This window comes from Fukomys damarensis, unplaced genomic scaffold, assembly GCF_012274545.1.
Source record: "Fukomys damarensis isolate Sample0158 unplaced genomic scaffold, DMR_v1.0_HiC HiC_scaffold_32, whole genome shotgun sequence".
NCBI lineage: Eukaryota > Metazoa > Chordata > Mammalia > Rodentia > Bathyergidae > Fukomys > Fukomys damarensis.
This window is the reverse complement of record NW_022900944.1, coordinates 39,150,056-39,174,873: the sequence shown is the minus strand read 5'-3', so window position 1 is coordinate 39,174,873 and position 24,818 is coordinate 39,150,056. Positions and strand designations below refer to the sequence as shown.

General features: G+C 35.4%; 1 protein-coding gene across 1 annotated transcript in view; it reads right to left on the bottom strand.

The window, feature by feature from the left end:
- Cntnap4 (contactin associated protein family member 4) overlaps positions 1-832 on the bottom strand; it is a 258,872-nt gene extending 258,040 nt beyond the window's left edge. Inside the window, exon 1 of the mRNA XM_010609481.2 lies at positions 165-832. Coding sequence (XP_010607783.1) covers positions 165-249 — 85 coding nt within the window. The 5' untranslated portion in view covers positions 250-832. The remainder of the gene's footprint in view (positions 1-164) is intronic.
- Between the last annotated feature and the right edge of the window lie 23,986 nt (positions 833-24,818).

Sequence of the window (24,818 nt, the reverse complement as noted above, 5' to 3'; positions counted from 1 at the left end):
AAATCCAGTCATATTTGCAGGATTTTTAAGTGATGCTTCATTGATAATAATATGCTTTTGCCGCGATTTCAGTTGCAAATAATAATCATACAAAACAACAGAATCAAAGTTTTTCAAGGAGCCCCTTCCCCCTGCAAGTTTTAAGTCGTTTTCCGTATACTTACAGGAATTCCCAGCTTCCACTTTGTTCCAATTTTGGGTAGATAACAGAAGTAGCGTCCTGAGGACAGCTCCGGGGATAGACCTCATGTTCACATTTATTGAGCTCCCTACAAGATCCTGAGTAGCTCTCCGCGATCCGGCGAGCGGCGAGCGAGCGCTGGAGTCCCGTTTTCAGTCCCTCTCCCAGTTCTGACTGGGTCTTCAGTATCTCTAGGTCTCTCTGCCAGTTCGTCTCTCTCCCTCCTCCCTCCTGCCTCCCTCCTCTCTCCGCTCCCTCTACTACTTTTCTCCCCCTCTCTCCCTCCTCCGGCCTCCCTTCCTCTCTCCCCTCGGTCTCACAGCCCTACTCCTCACTGCAAAGCACCCAGCCTCTTCCCTAACGAGCACCCACGGCCCGGCCACGCCCACCCCTCGCCCAGCGCCCCAGAAATCGGCAGCAGCGTCTCTGCTCCAAACCGCACCGAGCTCCGGAGCTCGGAGCTGCGGGTGATGAAAGCCTCTCGGGCCTCCTCAGGGCTCCCTCCCCTCTCCTCTATTCTCCAGTCATCCTTAACCCTTTTTTCTCTGCTGGCCTTAGAGGTGGGGGAAGAAGCAGGCGACGGAGGCTTTTGATTTTTCTGGAGGTCTGGCGTTTGGCGGAGCCAGCCAACAACTGAGCTATTCCTGATTATCCGGGAGGGCGTCCAGGTAAAATCGCCTTATGGCTCAAAACAAAAGCATAAAATAAGACGGAAATAACAAAGCAGCACTGGTGAATTGTAGCTAAAACTCTCCTCGGGGAAAATACTTGCTGTTGTTTTCCTCTGTTTCTACAAAACTACCGTCTTCAGCAGCGGTGCCAGAATTTTATTATGGATATTCCTCACGTGGGAACACACATTCTTCCTTGGCAGATACATACAATCATCTGATAATAGTCTGCCAGAAATTAACGTTCCTTATTTCAGTTAGTGCTTCAGGAGTACAGATCCACACATGAAACGCTCTGGGGAGATTTATTGCAGTGGATGTATCGGGCGGAGAATAGCAGCAGTGTTCTACTATCGTGTTCTTGAACAGCAATTCCCAGAAGGCCCAAAATGGAAAATGATGGAACCCTGAAGGAAGGGAGCCCGCCACCCTTACCCGCGCACACTCACACTAGCACTAAATAACGTAGAGACAACTCCTGCGGCTTGAAGGAAAGAAAAGTTGAATGCAAACACTCAGTTACTACAGAGAAATGACTCCTCTCATGGCTGATCCACGGATGCTACTTCCGAAACCGAATATTAATATATTTAAATAATGAAGGTAATGCCACATAATGAGGTGCGTATCACATGGTGTCAGAGAAAATAAATAAGCTCTTTAAAATGAATGTCAAAATGTTCTACTGATTATATGCTAGATTTTATAAAGATGGGAATCCTGGAGTTCTTCTGCACCTCTTAGAGATTAGAGATCAAAAGAAATATAAGCAGTGAGTACCAGCGACCTTGCTAGAGTCTGAATGAAGGCAGTGGGGTGTTGACTAAAAGGATCTATAAGACCTAAGCATATCTGTTTAGCTTTTGCCTGCGAACAAAGCCAAATGGATTTTTCCTTAATTTTACAGATAAGAGAATAAGAACAGGGAACGTAAATGATTTCTGAAGAGGTTACAGTGTCAGTAAGTAAGACACTGGTGGCTGGACTTGGTTTTTCTGACTCCAGTTGTACTGCTCTCACCCCAGGACTGCTAACCCTAAGGTCCACTCTCTATCCTTTTGTAAGCAAGAAAAACCTAAAGCCCTAGAGCAAAAAGCAAGAGGAGCCGGAACATTGCTTGAGTGTTTACTTTGTATTCTTAGACCTACGTTTCTGATTTTGTTCTTCAATCGTAATAGGCTAACCACCTGCAGATCTAAATTGACAATTTACGTCACCTAATTATGGAAGGGGATTGCATTTTATTGAACCCATACTATATGCCACCTGCTAATTAAATTATTACAGCAATCCTTCTAGGAAAATGTCACTGTGCCTGTTCAACAAAGATTGGGCCTCCCTGAAGTTGAACAGTGGGTCCACATTGTTACGGGTGAGAAGGAGAGCAACCAGAATTTGACATTCTGGTCTGGGAAATTCTGAAACTCTGACTTGTGCTTGCTGAGCACAAACTCCTGGCCTCTCCAGAAAGAAAACATTGTCTTCTTATTGCAACTATATTAATTGTCCCCATAAGACAAATGAGGGAACACATTCTTAAAAGATCAGTATATGTATCAAAAATGAAAAACAACTGAATGTCAACAGAATAAAAACTCAGAACAACATGGAAATGATCAGAGCAGCCATTAGAATGGGGTTTCCTCTACTGATGGACTATGGTAAGGAAGTGGATTGGAGGCTGGCACTGGCTAAAAGACTTAGGCATTTCAAGTCACTGCAAAACTTATCCTTGCCTGATGGCCTCAGGAGACAGAGGGTGGTTTGGCTTCACAGACAAGTGAAATGGTGGAGAGAGACCATACAGGGTAAATGGAGGCCTAGATTGAATGCAGTTCTCACTGCAGCTGTAAGCAACTCAGTAACACTGGTCTTTGATGTTTTTACTTTTAAAAATAAAAGCATAAAATCGAAAGATTGCTGTGATATCCCGTGTCCTCGTCTACTAAGGGCCTAGCTCTTAGCCGGCTCTCAGTTACTTCCCAAACTCCCTTTGTTACAAGTGTACATGGCAGTGGACTCTGGCAGCCCAGGGTCAGCATTTGCCCCAGCTCCACCACCCCCACCAACTGCAAGTTCTTGGGAAAGCTGCTTATGGTCCCTGATCTCAGTTTCCTCACCAAAAATAAGTACAGCATCGGCCTCATGACCAAGACAATGGCTGCTAAGTGAACATCTGAGAAGCCACCTGACCCAGGCTGCTGCTGTGATCTTTCTCATTTCCCCCAGCTCGCTCTGCGCTGATGGAAACCTGATTAGCAGAGGAAGTGTGCTCCACAGGCCAGGACCCACGGAGGCCTAGAAGTCCGGTCCCTAAAACCTGATGGTTGTGCTTCGTTTCTCATTCCCACCAGGGCAGTGTTCAGTGTCAGCAAAAGTAAACGGGAAACTCAGAGAAAGGTAGAGGCCTCGGTTTGTGTAGTTTTGTACCTCAGGTTCAGACTCCTTGAATCACTTCTGAGAATGCATTTGTGGTTTTATTTTCCACCAGTAAAGAAAACAACAACTAAAGATGCTTACAGTTTGCATATGCATTTTTATGGGGGTCAGATATTGCCTGAGGAAGTATTGTAAATCAGTTTAAGATTTTAGAATTTGTAAAATCAGAATTTCAATTTCCTCTTGCTTCAACTTGTCAAAGAACTGTTATCTTGAACCACAAAGGAATATGAAAAGTTCTTGACTATAATCTGATCTACAGTCATTTATCTTCTAAATTAGAAGATTCCTGAATGTTAATCTTCTAATTAGAAGATTCTAGACTGTTAATCTAATCTAGAAGTTTCTGGACTATTAAACTTCTAATGTAGAGGAGTCTAGATTATTAATCTTCTATGGTGATCAGGCTGTAATGGAACAGTGTCACGGCAAAAGATTTAGAAAGACTAAGATACAAGTGATATGTAATAAGTTTTTCTAGCTAGACATTCATTGCATTTGTTTCTCACCCCCCCTTGTAATTCCTTAAAATAAAATTTGTACTTTTTAGACATTCCATTTTTACCTTTGTTTCTTTTTATTGTGCTAAGAAATATATAACATTAAAGTTTCAATCTTAATCATTTTTGAGGTATATAGTTCATTGTTGAGTATATTCACATTGGTGTGCACCATATCTATAGCGCTTTTGATCTTATAAAACTGAAACTCTATACTCATTAAACACTGGCCTACACACACACACACACACACACACACACACACACACACACACACACATAAACACAGACCAGCCTGTGGCTAACACTTTTACAACTTCTTGTTCTATTACTATGGTTATTTCATATGAGTGAAATCATTCAATATATATACTTTTGTAACGGCATTATTCCACTTATCATAATGTCCTTAAGTTACATTCATGTTGTAGTATGTGACAGTACTTCTTTCTGTTTTAAGGCTGAAATAATATGCCATTGTTTGTAAACTCCACACCTTATTCCTTCTTGTATGAGTGGATATTTGGGACACTTCTAACCTCAAGCTACGCTGAATGATGGTACAATAAACATGAGTGTGCAGATACCTCTTTGAGATGTTGCTTCCAAATGTTTCAGATATATACCCAGAAGTTCTGGGTCATGTACAGTTGCACCTTTTAATTTTTTGAGGAATCTCCCAATACTGGTTTTCACAGAGATGCACCACTTTATATTCCCACCAACAGTGAAGAAGTGTTCCAATTTCTCTGCATCTTCCCCAAAATTTATTATTTTCTGTTGATAATAGTCATCCTAACGGGTATACAGTGATAGTGTATTATGATTTTTATTTGCATTTCTCGTATGGTTAGTGATGTTAGGCATCTTTCATATGCTTGTTTGCCATCTATATGTCACATTTTGAGAAGTATCTGTTATTTTGTCCAGGTTGAAATAGTATTGGCAAGACTTTGTCTATTTATTTAACTCAAGCTTGTTGTTTTAGCAATGACTGAAAGTACCTGGGCGCAGCTGCATGTGCCCGTAATCCCAGCTACTTGAGAATGAGGCAAGAGGATCGCTTGTCCCAGGAAATAAAAGCCATCTGGGGCTTCATAGTGAGACTATCTCAAAAATAAATCAATAAAACAAAGTCATAAAATAAAATAAAATACCAAAAGCACAGCATTGATATGTCTGAATATTATTGTGTCATTGCCTTTTTCTCTTTAGTTGTATTTGGGCTCACTTTATGTATGTGGGAGTTCTAATGTTAGGTGCATGCATATTTATAGGTGGTATATCTTCCTGGTAAGCTGATTCTTGTATCATTATGTGTCTTCCTTTGTCTTGGGTGAAAGTGTTTGTTCTATAATTTTGTATGGACACCTCTGCTCTCTTTAGGTTTCTATGCATGGAAGACCTTTTTCTATCCTTTCACTTCTATCTTGTGTGTCCTTAGATCTAAAGTAAAAGAAATAAATCTAAAGTATCTGATAAACAGGATATCGTTGGGTCTTGTTTCTTATTCATTCGGCCAATCCAATCCATGTCTTTAAATTGGGAACACTTAACCCATTTACATTTAAAGTAATTATTCAGTGGAAATAACTTACTTTTTGGATTAGCCTATGTTTGTGATACAAAATGAATATATGCATTCATTAGGGAAGTTGGTACGTATTGCACCTTAATCCTTTTTACTTCCCGATCACCTCCTCTCCTTCCCATCTTCCTCTATCCCTCTCTTTGTCCCATCTGCAAAATGCCTACCTATTCCCATGATATTGTTTTCTGTATATATAACAGTATTTTCACCCCTCCATATCTATCTTGTTGCCTTCTTTTGTGTTTCACTGGGTTGATTTTTCTAGTGACATATTTTCATATATTTCTCATTTCCCTTCATGTACATTTTAGGTATTTTCACTGCAAATGTACAAAACATCTCAAAGATATAACAATCTATTTTTAAACTGATCATGACTTATCTTCTATAATGTATAAACTCTATTCATTTACCTCTCTGCGTCTTCCCTTGACTTTATAGGTGACACATTGTGACTCTAAAAGGTCATAATTATTTAATGCTTTTTACACATACTGAAAATTATTTATGTACCTATATTATAATCTTCAAGGTTCATATAACATTAAAGTTTATCTGTATACTGGATTTACCCCCTTTCTGAGGAGTTTCATATTTTTGTATGGTTTCATGTTATGATTTATCATCTATCTACTTCAACTTGAGCTTTTCTTTATTAATCTTTCTTCTTTTTGGCTTTCTGCCATAATAATTCTGTATGTACCATCTTTGAATTCACTGATTTTTTTTTTGCATTTGCTTAGTCAAGTCTAAATTGAGTCTCCATAGTGAATTTTTCAATTCAGTGTTCATACATTTTAGCTTCCGAACTTGTTTGGTTCTTCTTTGTAGTTTCTACCCGTTGTTATTCTCATTTAGCACATTGTTTTCTTGATTTGTCTTATTGTCTATACTCTCTTTTAATTCACTGTTCACCCTTATATGAAACAAATACTATTGTTGAGCTGAGTCTCTGGGGGAGTAAAAGGGTCTTAGGCTTCCTATTCTACCATCTTACTGATGTCACTTCTCAAAATTGGTTGTTTGTTATAAGCACACTACAGATGATTAAAATTTGGGCAAAATTTCACTTTCAAATATATTTATGCTGCTTATAAATAATAGTTTTTAAACTATAACCAAAACATACAAAAATAGCTACTTTGCAGTTATTGGGTTTAATTAGCCCCTTCTTGGGTTAATATTGTATTAAGTGATTCTTATTTCATGTCACATTTTAGCTAAGATGCATTTTCCATTAGAAATTTTTATATTCCCTAAGTGCTAAAAGTTTTCTGTTAATAAATATGTTACAAATAGTGTAATGACTTTTGATAATAACACATACATTGCGGTCTGCAACTTGACAAATAGCCAACACACTAGCGATGCATTTTTTCTATCAATATCTCACCTGACAAAACCTTTCATTATAAATATTCAATTGGAAAATTAAGACAAAAATTATAAGCAACAACGGATGTTCTTCAGAAATACAGTAAGAATAAGAGACATTTAAAATTTATCATTTTAAAAGTCTTTCTTAATTTTAAAGGTCTTAGATTTACTGAAAAGTTGCAAAGATAGTAAAGAAAGTTCTCATTTACCTTCATACGCAGTTTCCCCTATTATTAACATCTTATATCTGCTTGGTTCATTTGCTATGACTAATAAACCAAGATCAGAATATTATCATTAGTTAAATTCTATACCATATTCAGACGCCCTTCATTTTTACTTTATGTACTTTTGTGCTGCACGGAAGGATCCCAACTAGAATACTACTCAATATTTAATATTCATACCTTATTAAAATCCTCTTGGTTATGAGAGTTTCTCTGACTCTCTAATTAGATCATTTTGACAGTTTAAGATGTACTGGTCAGCTGTTTGGTATACTATTTCTCTAATGAGAGCCATCTTGGGTTTTTTTGATGATTATACTAATACGATGAGTTTTGTGGAGGAAGAACACAGAAGATTCTATCACAATGTATTGAGATTACATACTAATTATCTGACTCGCCATTGATAATGTTGACTTGATCAGTTGATGGAGGTAGTATATATCAGATTCTGGCACTGTAAAGTTATTCCTTTTGATCCTGTCTTACCTCGTTTTTGGAAGGAAGTTACAATGTATAGTCCATACTTAAAGAATGGGAATTTATACTCCACTTACTTAAGGGTGAAGGATTTCTATAAAACATACGGGATTCTTTTGTATGGTGGAGTTATGTATTTACTTGTTCAATGATGTAGACTCACTTATATATTAGCTTAGAAGACAATGTTAACAAATTTTGTATGATAGTATTATATTCTTGTTATTTTTCTCATTATGAGTTGTCTATCCTACTTCTTTTCATGTCTGGTAATCTTTGGATGCAAAACATCATGTAAATTTTACATTGTTATTTGCTGTGTAATTTTTAGACTTATAAATCTTGAGTTTTGCTTTGAGATGTAATTTAAATTATAGTGCTTGGAAATGATTAAATCCATTTAGGTCTTGCTTATGATTTTGTCCAGGTAGGTCTGGAAGCTAATTATTCCCCATTACTGAAGCAAGACTTTCCTAAGTGGTCCAGCTAACGCCCAATGAATTGTGTTTCTCTTGTCTGGAACTAACACTGTTCTCAGTCCCACAGGAATAATAAACTTCTTCCCTATAATAATTTTCAAAATCTGTTCCTAGTCTCAGTTTCTTTACACACGTGTGCTAATTAGTATTCTCCTGACTACCCAAGAAGAATCTTCCACAAGTGACCAGGTTCTCTGTGTAATTCTCTCCCCTCTTGTACGCTCCCCTGTGAATTATAACTGCCTTCATGTTCTCAAACACATAGATCCATTTCCTCAACTCAGACAATCTATCACATTTCAGCTGAGTTTCTTCTCCTACACCGTGGCCTGGAAATTTTCTATAGGCAGTAAACCAAGGCAACCTAGTAATCACCTTGCTTATTTCTCACCATTCAGAGATCATTGTCTTTTGTCACTTCATATCCAATATCTTAAAGCTATTATTTTATATATTATTTTGTTTCAATTAAGAAACTAAATCTGACCCCTAGTCCTCTCTATTTGGTAGAGATATAAAAAATTATGGTGTCACATAATTCTATTATCCTTCAGATGAACAAACTATTACATGGAGAGTCATTTTTCTAAACTACATCTTTGAATATCTATGAGAGATTGAAAAGAGAGAGGAGGAAATAGTATTTTTAATGTCTTTACTAAAAATTTACATAAATATTTCTTTAAAATGGGTTCTGTGTGAATGCTCTCATCTCTAATATCATAAGGCATCAAAATACCAATATCCACTGATAGATAGGTTTTTTCCATTGTTGTTCTGGATTTAGATATCTCCACTGATAGAGGAAAAATAAATCTGACTAAATAAAGGTTTACTTTTCACATAAGAACAATAGGTACATAGAATTAGAGAGAGATTTTAGGAACAAGAAAACAAATGTTTGATTTCATTAAATTGTTTTAAATATATTTATAGGACAAAAAAATTAACTCCTTAAACAAATATAATGTTATGCTTAAAACTTCAAGTATAATAATTGGGTGAGGTTGACTCATCTGAACATCATGAATTTTGGCCATTTCTTTAGGGACTGGCCAAGATTTATAGAAAGATGGCATGACTGAAGAGGGCTGGACAGCAGTTGAGTGAAAACATAAAAGGTAAAGCGTATAAGGGAAGAGGATCATGAAGAAAGAGACAGCAAGAGGGTCAAAAATGCTTTTCCCTCCTACACAGGTTTGTCTGAGTGAAACCCTATGATTACAACATTCAGAGTTTCACTTCTCTCACAGAAGTTTTTCCCAGTAGGAATGCATAGGTTTGTGATGTCTTTATAGTAAACTGATTTAAGCATAAGGAAATACAGTTACCATACACAACAAAGGATGCAGTAGATAAGAACTTGGAAAATATTTTGTATCTGCCCAGAATTCGTGTTTAAGAACTTCAGAATGCCTCGTGGAAAGTTTTCATTTCTCAGGATAATGAAGTAGAAACAGCTTTGGCCTCGGGCAGGTCCGGGGAAATCAAATCCACCCACCGCCTAGTTCTTCAGATCCACAACACACAGTAAGTTTCATGCCCAGCAGCTGATGTGCCTTAAGGGAGCAATTCTCCAATTCTCGGGTAGAAAACTACTGTTCTAGAAGACCAAGGACAGCTGGGGTTAATCTCCTACAAATAAAATTGGTCATTACTTTTGAAAACACAGTAATAGTCCCATCTTTATAGTAACAAGCAAAGGAGGACAGCAAAAAATAGGGTCCGTTGCTCAATTCCACTATTCTCATTTCAGAAGCCCAATAGCACATGTACATTGTGACTCCTGCCTTGGACAAGGCAGGTACAGAACATTCCCATCAAAGCACCAAGTGTGACATTAGATGTTTGAAAAGCTGAGCAAAGTGTTCATGATATGGTAGCGCTTCAGTATCTAATTTTTCCATGAAAAGCATTTAACAGCAATTTTTTCCAATTTTACTGAAATTATATGCATTGAAATTTCAGATTATAGTCTTGACAAAGGAGAAATTTCTCTTTGCTCTTTAGGAATAAAGAGTGAACTCAACTCTGATTAAAATACACCTTCCAGACTACTCAGAGATAATATTTTAGCAGAAGTTGACTACTCCTACCAGGGTGATGAGTAAATGGAATATTACATGTAGGTTAACTTCCCAAATGTACGCAATAAGTAGTTTTCTAATACAAATTAATGTGCATGAGCCCATGTCCATTGTAGCATAATCACAGTAGCCAAGGTATGAAGTCAACCTTAGTAACAGATGCACAGATTTAAAAAATGTAGTATAGGCATACAAAGGAATACTACTCAGCCTGCTAAAAACAACAAAATGCTCTCATTTGTGACAACGTGGATGAGCCTAAAATAGATACTGAAGTACATGAGATAGGCACAGAAAGTCAAATATCAAATGACCCCCTTTATGGAAAATATAAAAATGTTGAATCAGAAGCAGAGAGTAGAATGGGTTACCAGAAGCTAGAGAGGTGGAGGTTGAAAATATGTTGGCCAAAGGATCCAAAATTTTCATTAGAAAGGAGGAAATTTAAGATCTCAACTATGTACTCTTGTGACTATAATTAATAATGGTGTATTATATTCTTTAAAATTACCAGGAGTTGCTTTTAAGTATTCTCACCACATAAAGACATTCAATGTAATGCTATGTTCATTAACTCCATTTGGCCATCCCACTGTGCATGCATACTTCAAATTATCATGTTATACATGGTAGAATTTAAACTATTTTTATTTGTCAATTTATTTTTAATTTTATTTTTAAATAACTTTATTTGTCAAATATATTAAGAAAAACAAATTAGTATTCCTACTCTGCCTCAAGTTTTAAAATAAAATTTATTGGATGTAAAAAATGAACACATCCAAGAAAAAACAAAATTCTAACAAAACCGGGTCTTAAAACAAATATCATTGTAAATAAAATTTAGAAAAATACTACAGCCAAGTTCAATGAAATAGTGAAGGAAATAAAGCCAAGGGTAAAGCATGGAATTTCAGCCCTTTCACCCACAAGTAGTCATCAAATCTCTTTCTAAACCTTGGTATTCATATCTCCCTCCTACGTTGGTTGTGAATACTATATGAGAATAATTAATGCTAAGTAATCAATGCATATGTGTAGTTTTATATATATTTGGATTTCAGTTATAGCACTATTAAACTTATGTCAGACCTTGGGTATGAATTTTTATAGGTACCTTCTCTGTACTTCCTATAATATAGGGAAAATTTGATAAGCAGGTCCTAATATCATAGATACAAAATAAATCTAGATACTTTTAAAAACTGTCAAATACATAATAATTATGAATATATTTGATCTCACTAAGTGTCTAGCACTAACCAATGTTTAATTTACCCAAACTTACATTTTAGAACATATATCATAGGTGTGATATTTTCTATAGTAATGTGGTAGAGTGTTAGATTTGGGTCCTCTGAATTCCTATGTCTGTCATATTTTTGGATGATGCTATCTATCCCTGAATAATTTTTGGACTTAAAAAATTAAATTATTGAACTCCATCATATTTATGTTATCTTTATTGGAAAAAAGTACCCATAAAATGATTTTCAACTCAAAGTCCTTGCAAAATCCTTTTATTTCACTGAATGCCAGGTTAAATTAAGAAAGTCAAAATTCCTTGCATGAGAAGCTGCATCTAAATTCCAATGAATATAGATCCACTGTCAGATTAGGATTATTATTCTATTTTATGTGTTTGTATATTCTCAACTTATTTCTTTGAAACACAGGTTATTACATATGTATTAAATCTAAATCCTATATACATATGTGTATAGTCTTGTATGTAGTTATGTTTTGGTAATGGCAGTATTTAAGTTATGTCAGACCTCAGGTATATAGTTTTATAGCTACATTCTCTTTTGTTTTTGTTTTGCTTTTTTCTGGTATTGGGGATCAAACTCAGGTCCTAGCACTTGCAAAGCAGGCACCAGAACCACTGAGCTAAATTCCCAGCTAGCTACATTCTCTTTACTTGACTCATTTCAAGAAAATTCCAGTGCCATTAGATCTCTGTCAAACAGGTGTATATATAAACTGTAAAGATGCACACTCTTGAATAATTTGTACTTTTAACCAATGACATATTAATTCTGCTAAACACATAAAAGAAAAATAAGAAAGCCATGGATTCTCTTGTAAGTATCTCATAACACCATATATTATCAAAATCACTGGCCTGACTATAAAATAAGCTATTCTTTCTGGCAGATATGAACACTTATCTAGATTAATTTTAAAAAACCATAAAATCCTGCTGTCTCCTCTTGCCTTTTAGAAAGTAACATTTGTAATGATGGCAAACATGTATTCGTTCATAGAATAATGTCCAAAGAAAATGTAAAATTTATTATAAGATTATCTTGTATTGGCATTATAGCCAATTTTTATTGTTTTAGAGGAAATATAGCAATACAGTTGATAATTGTGAAAATACTATAATTCTTTACTAGTTATTAAATAATCTTAAGAGACAAGTGTATTTTAGCCCAAATTTTCTGTATAAAAAGTATTCTAAAAATATCTGAAGATAGTAGTGAATCTTATTTCTGGTAGCTAGCTGGCTAGAAATCTAAGATCGCCTCTCTTGCATGTTTGGTCACTGTATGCCAGGGGAACTGCTGCACGTCTCCACATAAGTTCACTGTCTTCTTCACCTGGAGGTCTCTGGACAGTGATCTAAGGTGATCGGGTGTCAGCTGCAAGGTTCTTTTGAGGTCTAATCTCTGGAAGTCACACCATGTCACTCCCCCCTTTTGTCAAAGCAAGGTACAAGTCCTGCCCAGGCTTGAGAAGTGGAGAAAGAGACACCGCCTCAGTAACAAAGGAGCAACACTGTCATATTGCAAAGACAGGTATCTAATGGATTGGGAAGAATTTGCAGCTAGGAACAATCTATCGCATGTTGTCTTCTTTTTATCTCTGCTTTCTTGAACAGAAAAGTGCTATACTGGCAGGATGAGATACTGCATCTGACTGACTTTAATAATATAAATACAAAGGATACATTTTTAAAATTATTTGTGGTTGGGCCAGGAAATTAGCTCAGTGGTTTTGGTTCCTGCCTCACAAGCTCAAAAACCTGAGTTCAATACCCGTACAAAAGACTACAAATTATATATATATAATTTGTAGTCTTTACCAATTTTTCCAAATTTTTCCTTAGCATCTTGATATTAAATTATCTTTTGAGATTTGAGATACATTTACATTTATATATAATGTTGACAACATCATATTCTCAACAGTGAACTAACTTTGGGGGCTGGGTTAGAGCTCAGTGGTAAGCTATGTACCTAGTAGGCACAGGCTCTGGGTTCAGTACCAGTACCAAAAAAAACCAAAAAACAAAAACCTAACCAAGAAATGAGCCCAACAGTGAAGGGTCTATGCTAGTGTTAAGCAAAAATGACAACTGAAAAGGGCCTGGTTTTATAAATAATTGATGATTTGCCTATTAAGAATTTTGTAACGATAGTCCTGGAATCATTTTTAGTTAGTTTGGATCCACCTTGGCCCTTCTTATTTTGTATTCAACATTACACTATGGTACCAGGTCCTTATATAAATGAACAAAACCATTTTATGAATTTCAAACACGGGAAATGTAATAGAGAATTCTCTTAGATGCATATTGAAAGGGTCATGAGAACAGAAGGTAAGATGGTACAAAGATGATTAGCTGCAGGAAAACAGGCCCACCCTTGGTTTGAAGAAACACAGTGTTCAATTATGTTACTGTGCTCCTGGGGATCCACAGTCGCAGCCAGACTGCCTGAGCAGATGCCCAGAATACTGCCTGCACTGGCCCTCCACCACTGGGAGTCCCACCACCACAGCCCCACGCTGCTCCTACTGGAAGTCCAGGAAAGAAGTAGCTTCTCTCCCCCTCCCCCATTAATTGAACTAAACAAGAATAGAGTTTATAGGAGTCTGCAGAATGTATCTATGGGATCCCAGCCTATAAGAGACGCAGTACTGAGAGGCAAGGAGTACCACTCAGAGGACAATGGCAAATGACCAGCACAACCAGCTAAGACAGTACATGTTTTCATAGGGGTCACAGTGCTGGCATCAGCAAACACATATTCAAATACCTCTCAAGCCACTGCGAGTTCTCTGACAAGGCAACACTGAAGTGGAATCACACTAATTCTAGGAAAGAAACATAAAAATTGGGGAGATAAGAGGAGGCTAAATATAAATTGGAATTCAGATGTAAGGAATCTAATAAGTAACTGCTTGGGTAGGAGAAGATATTTCCAGGGAGATAAAATAGCTTTTTGTTCAATTTTGTTTTGTTTATAGCCAAATATAAAATGCAAACTTGAAAGACAGTTCTTCTTGGATAGGATAGCATTTAAAGAGTTGATTATTTATTAATAGGATTAAGATTTTGGGGCAAGAAGTTGGAATGAGAATTCATTTGGGTTTACTGAAAAGTGGCGCCTCTCTCTTTTTTTTTTTTTCATGCTCTTTTAAAATTAAAACCTGTCCTGTCACTGTCTTAATCTATAAAATAATCAGTGGGCTTGGGATTTAGCTCATTGGTGCCACTGCCTGCCTCTAAGCAGAAGGTACTGAGTTCAATCCCATTACAAAAAAAAAACAAACAAAAAACAAACAACCTGTCTATAAAATAATCAGTAATCACTATCAAAATATATATGGAGAGCAATCCTTAAAATACTTATTTTTGCCTTCAAAATCCTCTCCTTTAAAATGAAGAGAAATAAAATTATGATGTTAGTGTTTCTTTTTTAATAAATTTTATTGGTATATTTTAGGTATACAACATAATGGCATCCATCATTGGAAATTTGTACCTTTACATAACCTATCTTGGTTCTCATTTTTCCCATCTCTCTGCCCTCCTTTCAACCCCTCTACCGGTCTATTTACAAAGACTTTGTTTCCATTTTGTGGCATCTCTTTTTAAGTATATCAACAAAGCATTTTAAATCTTTCTCTGTCGAAGGATAAGCAAGAAGTAAGCATATTTCCCATGTTACCAAACCAATTTTATCCCTTTTACACTTTACACAGTCACTAGTTTACTTCCCTTCTCTCCCTACCTTTTAAAAAAAAAGTTTACCTGAAGCATCAGGGGGATTGGCTCCATGGGAGGCAGCTGCTAAATTCCACTGAGATTGGACTTTACAGAAACATAATAAATCTGTGGCAGAGCTATCTCTCCTGTGAGGAATACACTAGAATATTTGGCATTCGCTTTCTCTTTCTCAAATTGCTTCTAAAAGCATCATTCTGTCCAGAATGACAGAAATCCCACAGGTCACTGGATCAGGGCTAGAAACCACCATGGGATTTAGACACCAGGAGAGGTGACCTTGAGTCCAGGGTTTGCTATGAACACTGCAACCTTGGGAACTTTATCTGTAAAATAAGAAGATTCGACTAGATGATCTCAAATGTTCCTTTAAGCTCTGATAAGGTAAAATCTTATGAGAAAGCTTTAAAAGATGTTTGAGTCAAAGTGCATGGGAGAATGCATTATAAAGTTGCTTTCAGGATTTTTTATTTTCTATTTAAAATGTCAGTACTTTTCTCTGCCTGTTGGAGTATCTACTTATTGCATTATTTTTTAGTGGAAACTATAAAATATTGGGGAATGTAAACTGTTATTATGTAAAAATATATATAGGTCTTACACACTGTGGTCCAGCGTCAATACCTTTTGTAATTTTTGACATGAGTGAAAAGCAATCTTGAAGAACTACTTTTTTTCTTCCCCTGTTCTTTGAGACACATTGATATGATGGAGGAATACTGTGTGTAAACCTCACTGACAGACTTCAACTTTGAACTTTTGGGTTTGTGTGACATCGAACACATTAATTTCTCTGATCTTTTTTTTCATCAGATATATGGAAAGAAATTAAGTCATAATTTTTGGTTCACAATTTCCTATGATTACAAGTTTATACGTGACTTTTTAATTTCATTTTAGTATACTTCTTAATTTTTAAAAACACAAATGTAAAGAATATTCATATTCTTTTTATAGCTTTTTTTAAAGTTATCAAACAAGCCATATTTCATCTAACCTGGCTCTGTACTTTCCACTCAACGAGATGTTACTAAGAAAAAACCCATGTTGTCCTTGGCAACATAGTTCATTCCTTTTTATTGTCATCTATTGTGTGAATGTATTCTAATATAGTCACATAATGACAATGAAAAGAAATTTTTAAGATTTAAAAATCTGTTTTTTAAGATTACACACATTACTTCCATGAATTGTCTTCTTTATATCTCTTAATGCACAGTGTAAATTTTTGACTAAATTAATAACTGTAGAAGAAATTGCTTAGTATATCAATGTGCCAATTCATAAGCTAATATGAAACTACTTTCAGAGTGGATGTGCCCATTTAAATTGTGATCAGTAACAAATAATAGATTGGAAGTAGCTACACCTTCGCGAACTCCCCTCTCAATGAGTACGACATAGTAGGTCATTCTACATGTTTCTGATGAATACTGAATTTAAGTTTTTCTTCAAATGTTTGTTTACTGAAATTCATATTTTTCTATAATTTTACAGGAGCCATCTATGAACCATGTATTCTGTTGGTCAGTTTATACACTCCTAACCTCTTGTCACGTTAGATTAATAAATTTAAACAGGACAAGTTTCTCATTATTGTTCATCCTCTTATTCAAATATGTCATGTCTTTTATGACCACTGAGCTTCCATGTAAACTTTAGAATCATCTTGTCAGATTTCATGGAAAACCCTGTTAGGTTTTTACTAGATGTGATTTTATTAGAGAAGTCTCAAGCCTATAAGTCAAGGCAGAATGGCATATTCAGAAGGTATATGTTTCCATCCCAAGCATAGGACACATTTCCATTTATTAAAGTTTCAGTTAAAATATTTCAGCAAAGTTTTTCAACATCCATGCATAGAGCTCACAATATCTTTGTTAAATTTATTTCTAGGTCCATTATGATTTTAGCTGTTAATGGTATGTTTAAAATAGATACATAAGCATTTTCATGAATCTGTGTTTTGTTTGTTGATGGTATATAGAAAAGCTATTCACTTTCAGGTATGGGTCCTATATCCAACTTCATTGCTAATTTCCTTCTATAAGCCATTATTTCTCCATCTATAAAATTCCTATGGCATGCAGTTGTTATGGGTATGAAATGAGAAAAAAATTACTGACACACAACATTTTAACAGGTATATTCTAAACATCGCTTCTCATTCCCTTCCTTTGTTAGAAAGACAGAAAATAGAGAGGGGTGTAGAGGACAGAGATTATGATAGAGAATAAACTCTAATGTTACTCTGGTTTAGCAAAACTGTGATTTTTTTCTTATATTTTTGTGCATTTAGTTGCATAATTATTAGACTCTACTGAGTTCGTGAAATACAAAGTAAATGGACTCATGACATTTATTTTAAAACCATGGAAAACAGAAGACATATTTAAGAACCACGGTCATATTGCAATAGCTGAATCATTGTTAAATATGTTATATATAAAAATAAGATTATTTAGTTTAACTTATTTTTAGAGAAAATTCAGGGATATGTTATTTTATACTTTTGACGACCCTTTACTATATTAGCAAAATCTAATTTTGGGTTACAATCATTCTTTCCTTTCTTTCCTTTCTGCTTCCCTTCCTTTCTTATCCTTTTCCTCACCTTTTCTTCCCTGCCTTTTATCCTCTCACGCATGATAAATTTGGCTCTGAGATGAATTAAACTTGAGAGATAATGAATGGATGTCTTTGACAGTGACTTGGAGAAATGAACCAGTCATTCACCTTGGCTCTGGGAGCGAAAGCAGCGGTTCATGGTGATGTCACCTTGGATGCATATGCTTACCTTCCACCATCTCAGATGCGTAAATGTATAGAGTCAAACTTTTAATGTTGGTTTGTGATAGAGATGCTTCACACTTTAACATCAAAGAAAGGATTGTGAAATAGTAAATGTTGTTCATACTATTGAAAATCCAGTGTCTTGAAAATTATGATCCACTGGGTTTTTCTTTTCCTCTCATTGAGTTTATGGGTACATTTTAGGTATACAGTACAGTTACATTCATCACTGGGATCTTGTACCTTTACATGACAGGTTCCACTGGGTCTTTAAATCAAGCATTTAAGAAGATTTTTCAATATATAAATGGTGTGTGGGTGTGGGTGTGGGTGTGAAAACTATGCTGAATACTCTCTAAGTTGTGGGAAAACCCTATAAAGAACATAAATGACCACTCATAAGGACAGCCTTGCTTCATTAAGCTTAGAATGATTTCTTCTCAGATTATCTGCGCCTGTGTCTGCAAGGTAACCCTCCATATCAGACTAGGTAACCTTCCTATCTCATATTTTATAAAAATATAGTCCAATGAGCTAACTTAATGGTTAACTAGTAAAACCGCCAACTTACCAAATTTATTTTACACATATTGATTGTTCAATCATCCTTCATGTCCAATACTTGCCCTCGAATAAGAGCTATTTCTGGGAGGAAAACATCTGTAAACATAATTATTATAAATTGAACCATTCAAAAATATTAAGAATATACAACTTATAGTAGTGAAAAACCAGCAGACTACATTTGACAAGAAAAATTCAACTGATTGAAAAAATAAGTCTGAATAGTAAAAAAAGCATCCTTATGCCCAAACTTTGTCTTTTCTTCTACTCCTAAATTTTCATTCCAACCATCAGAGTAGATGATTTTAACAAATCTATGTCCTTATAAAATCAATAATGGACCACTCTTTCCTGTGCATGAATATCTATTTTGAAAAATCCAACATATAGTTTTCATAGCATATAAAACATTTAAAATTATTTTTTTCCTTCCACTGCCTTCTGTTGGGTTAGTTAAGTGTAATGTAAATAATCACATTGCATATAATCAGAAATAGCAAAAGACATATTCAAGAATGAAAGCTGTGACATGATAGCTTCATCATTTAAAAAGATATTTTATATTTTGGAAACCTACCATGAATTGTGTAGTACTTCACAGAGAAAGTATGAAGAGTTGCTAATTCAAAAGACACATGGTTACAAGAGATGACCTAGTGAACAGAATTTTCAAATGGGTGAAAATTAACTTTGTTGCCATAGATAAAACAAATTACTGAGACTGAGATTCCCATAAAGGCGAATTAAACTATTTACTTTATTCCATACATTATCAATAAAGTGAAAATCTATTTCTGATGCTTCTTCCCCATCTCCCCAAGACTGACTATAGTCTTGTTGTGTGACTAACTATATGTAGCAGCCACTAGGAATTGTGTCAACTGCAAATCGAAGGGAGCCAAAGAAAAGTTCGTGTTGTAATTATCTTTCTATAAATTCAACAGATGTTTATCACTTCAAGCTTTATTAATTAACAGTATGAATTCTTAAAGGCAATCTCACTAAAAGTGAGAGCTCTTCATACATAGACTGATAGTTTGTGAATCACATCACATCAGAGGTTCGATTTCCTCTCAATAAATAGGAAATTTAGGGCCAGGAATTTAGCTCAGTGGTTCTGCTGCCTGCCTTGCAAGCACAAAGACCCGAGTTTGACCCCCAGTACCAAAACAAACAGATAAATAAGAAATTGATTAATAAACATATATTAATTATCTGAGCATTTATAGAGATGTTTGTAGTCCTAATCTAAATTAAACTAGGTAATCCTTAAACCCTCATCAGATTCCAGGTTCGATGGCATAAGTAAAAAGTTATCTTTGTAAGTATACATGTTTTTTATTTCTTTTGAGGAAAATGATGAGAAATTATCTTAAAGGAAATAACACTGATTTCTCTGGGGTCAACGTTAACATGAAGTTAATTTATTTCACATTGTTCTAAATTTTATCTGATCTAACTCTAATTTAAAATTGTCAGTCTATTTGGATATGTGGTACTCAATTAAATAGAAAAACTACCTAGGTCATATGTAAATTTAAGGTTTTTTAAAACCACCACCTCTTTTAAGACTCCTGACGGTTCTGGACAGTGCTTCCTAGGAGGAGTTGTGGCCAAACACCAAAGTGTTGCCCTACATCACAATTTAGCACTGTGAAGTCTATCCAGATTTAACATTCTCAGTATTAAACTTCAAGAACATAATACTATAACTCTCCAGAAATATTATTTCAGGGATAGTGTACTTAACGTACATCTTTAGTAGATGTAATCTTTTAAATGATTTTTATGACCACATTTACTAAAAAAGTGAGATTTCTCCAAAAACTTTATAAATGCAGTATCCTGTATCACTCATCTCCTGTTTATTAACTGTGTGGCTAACATCAAGTCCATTGATATATTTGTGCTCCTCCTTCTTCATCTCTTAAAAAGTGATAAAACGATCTCTCGGGGTTGTTGTGAAAATCAGATGAACACGTATGTATAAAATAGAGTCTTCAACGCCTGGAATTGCCATTGGAGGTACAAAAATGAATGTTAGTTTTTTATTATTATGCCCATTTTTTGTTATTGTTCTGGTTGTTATGGCTGCCACCTTCAATATTTCCCTTGGCATTTACCTACATAGTTTTTAAATAAGTGAATTTGTACATTATCTACTTGCTTTTGTCTCTTATAGACACTAACTTTACGTGTTTATGCCATTTCCCAGTGTCTCTCAAAATGTACATATAAAGTTCCCAGTTCGTGGTTTTGATTGCAATAAGAATCATCAGTGTTTACATCTTCATGACATCAATTAAGAATTTCAGAGATGAGTGATAAGAAAGCCAGCAACAGTTATTTGAGCAAGCAGAAGCTCTATTTTCCTCTAAAAAGAACTGTAGAGGTAGTTGGTTGCTGCTTTTCCCTGCTGTCCTCACTGTTTTGCCTTTTATTCTTACAGCTGTCAAATCATATTGCCTGATCGCTGACTCAGCTCCGGGCAACAAGACCACCTTCAAAAGCAAGAAGCAGGGGCTGGCCAGGGTGGCAAAATCCTTTCATCTCCCATGGACTGTTCTTATTAGGAAGAAAAATAACTTTCTAAGAAGTTACCCTGTACAATTTCTCCTGCATCTCATTTACCAATGCTGAATCCTATGGCGCTACTATCTCCAAGGCAGGCAGTGGTAGTGAGTATATTACACAAAAGAATGACATCGCCTTAATTGGCTTAGACCAGAAAGTCCCAAACTTTCTCAGTTCACAACTCCATCGGGGTCTGTGTGATTATTTCCACTGTGCCCCTAGGCAAAAGAAATACCAAACAATCCTTTGTTATAAGTAGCTGGGACAAAAGAATGTAGTATGTACCAACAACTTAGTAGTGATTTGAGTAAATATTATATATAAATGACTTTTTAAAGTCATGTTTAAATATTTACAGTTACTTGATCAAGGGAAGTGTGTGCCAGTAGGGCACTGCACAACTTTTCAAAATTTAAAATCAGATTAGACATCAATGTCTTTATTTCTATTCTATATTTATTTCCATGATTGCTATTTTTTAATCAAATCGACCACTGAAAATACTGTTTCCCAAATATATTTACATCTTGGAAAGGAAAATGGAACTAACTGACACGGAAACTAGAACTAGCCTTGAGCAAGCTCCACAGTCCGGAGCCTCTCACCTCCTGCAGGATCCTTGAGGAACAGCACTGCGGAATAGGAGTCAGACCTATGCTTGATTCCCCCACCCGTGAAGAGTGCAGGTTCCTAAACTATCATACCACAGTCACTTGCTCCATCCCCACAACGTGGTAATCAGTGCTGGACTCTGAAGAAATCTTTTCTTTTTCCATGTGTTGATTATTTTCAACTTTCCATTCCTACTATTGTAATGGAAATGGAGAAAGGAGATAAATCAGGGTAACCGGTGCAACATTTTCAACCGGAAGTCGAGAGTAGGTCGAGAGTAGATTCTGAAAATATTCAATCTTGGCAAGGAGAGGAAAAAAGGTGGAGAGCCCCAGGTTTTATCAAATTAAAGAATGTAACATGACTAGATAATACAGTCATTCATCATCTATACCAAAGACTGGGAGACGGTGCATTTGGACCTCACAAAACTTCCTTGGCAACCCAGACACCAAAAATTTGGAGTGTTATAATATACATATGAGCACCAACCTTACCTTTATCATGGCTGCTCTAATGAATGCAGGAATATTGTCTGAAACAATATTCCTCTTATTCCAAAAACCCATTTGTACCTTCACAGTGACCTGGTATTTCCATGGAGGTAGAGGGCAAATACATTGTACTGTAAGGATTAATTCCAGGTGACTGGTAGTAGCCAGTAGGTTAGCAGTTGAATTTTATCAGCCTCTAATTCAGCAAATTTGCTGCATTATAAAAAATTGTCTTTAAAAATACCTTCTATACCCACTACATCTTTTTCTAGATAACATTTTTGAAGACTTTTTTTTTATTTCTATGAAATAAGAATAAGATAGGATTTGTTATACTGGTTAATACTAAAATATGTTTTCAGATTTAGTTACAGATAAAATGTTAACAAATTCAAAGAGTTCCATTACTATTCTTACTCAGCTCCCTGAAAGACTGTGAAACAGTTATTCTTTTTGAAAGGCATGATTCCAGAAGTCTTTACTTTTGTAAACACGTAACCAGGTTTCCATATTGAACTCGGACTCAGCGTTAAAGGTTAAGACATTTACTCTACATGAACTTTGCAGAAACAAACAATTGTTCACCTCTTACATATGTGCAGGACCTAGGTTAAGTTCAAAGTTAATGGAAGAAAACACTTTAAATACATCTATCTTTCTTTGTATTCGATAGGAGGTCACACTTCAGTTAGCAGGAACATAGATTATGCAGGGAGAGTTTTGTGCTTAGTTGTCAGCACATTTGGAAAATTAATTTTCCAGTATTTTAGCAGCTTCAAAAAACTTTTAATTGTTGGTATTTTAAATGAGATAGTGTTTGGGGGTTTTAAAGGGCAGGAAAACAAGTAGATGGATTTTTTTTTTTTTAATTGGAGAAGCCGATCTTTGAATCCTAATTTTAAAACTTCATTTCAAATTATATTGATTCTCTGGGCATAGCAGTTCATGTTCTAAAACTAAGTAAAGGTCTCAGGATTGGGTAGCTTTGAGAAAATCATGTTTAAGTTTTTTAAAACATTCACATGCACATATATACATACGCAAATGTTTTGCAAATTTCTTCATCAAGAGTTGAGCTACCATATGTGAAAAAATTCCCTGGTAGTTCACTGAAATGCTTCAAAATTCTGTGTTATCTTTTGGTTTCTTAATATGCATATTAATACTCAGATATTTTATCACTATGGATGTAACACTTTCCATACTGATTCATCTCCTGCTGGAGGTTGTAAATTTTTGAAGGCATAAACCATGATTTTCCTTAGTAAATAAAACTGCAACATCTGCACATTACTAAAACTATAGTAGACCCTTAAGAAATGTATGCAAATATTTTTTCAAAATATGAGGTCTTTGTTGAAAGCAAAAAATAAAGAAGAAAAAATTGATGCTGGTCACCACAAGCCACAAGGAAATATAGCTAATGTCAGCTCCACAGGATTTCCAAAGACTGAGTTCAGAAAATGAACAAAATCCCAAGGCAGCCCTGAGGAGGTGAGAGTTAGGACCCAAGTGTCACTCTGCTGTGCCTCAGTGGCATCAGGTCTGAGAGAAAAGCAAGCAACCGGCCACATAGTGGAAGGATGCCCACATGCTTGTCGCAGGCCCGCTGGCTGCCATGTGGATAAGCAGCCTTCCACTTTCCCCCAGTGAATGACCCCAAATCAGGATGGGAATGAACTGTCAGCAGGTAAATACTAAAAACTGACTGCCCATTGACCTCACACATACCTTGCCCCACATTAAATTTCCAATAAAGAATGTTACTCTGAATGTAATGCACTATATTTTTTACAAAATTGCACATATCCATCCTCTTAGAAAGGCAATGTCTCATCAGTCTAGGATTGCTGGATCCTATCCACTGGTCCTGTAGAATCATTATATTCTGTGTTTTTGTCAGTAGAATACTACTAAAGTGCCCAAAATTAGAATTTCTCTAAAAGATGGTATCATGTCTTAGGTTTCCTCTCTGTTCTATAACTGTAGGATCTTGGGTTTCTTGGTTTATTTATGTTTAAACTATTTCAATTTTTAATTCCAAAAGAAAATCATTCAGTATTTGATACAGGAAGTACACATTTCCATTAAATTGATGTCACTAAAATGTCTTCTGGTAAAAATTCCATTTATTTACTTTTTTGAAAATGAGAAAACAAATACTTCCAATTTTCCTTATGCTGCTTTTTTGAATACTTGAGAATTCATGGGAAAAGTAAATAAAGTTCTTTATAAGTTTGGTTCTGAAAACGTAGCTCATAAAGTAGGCAAGGTGCTCTTGCATTAGTCTTATATTCTGATTAGCTTCAATGAGATCCAAGTGAATTAATTTTCAGGAGAATAGACTCCACTTTCTTATTCTTCTTTGTGCTTTCAGTACAGTACTGTTCTGTGAAGCCATAAATTTATAGCCTTTCAACATTTAGAAACTGATAAGTTGGAGTAGAATGCACTGAAAAAGGACTTTTATGAATTCCCCATAAAGTCCCTAACAGAAGATGCCCAAATTCAGAACTCTATTGTTACAGTTTTGGGGGGCATAAATAATTTGTCAAGTAATTATTTAAAGAGAAAGAAAATAAGCACTGTTGAATTTTTTAAAATAAAAACTCATGCTCAAGAAATATCATTGTAAATTGTAAAACACACTTCATGAAAATTAAACACAGAAGTTATTTAACATATTTTACTTCACCAAAATCCTTTAGGTTCATCTAATCTAGTTATAATTTGAT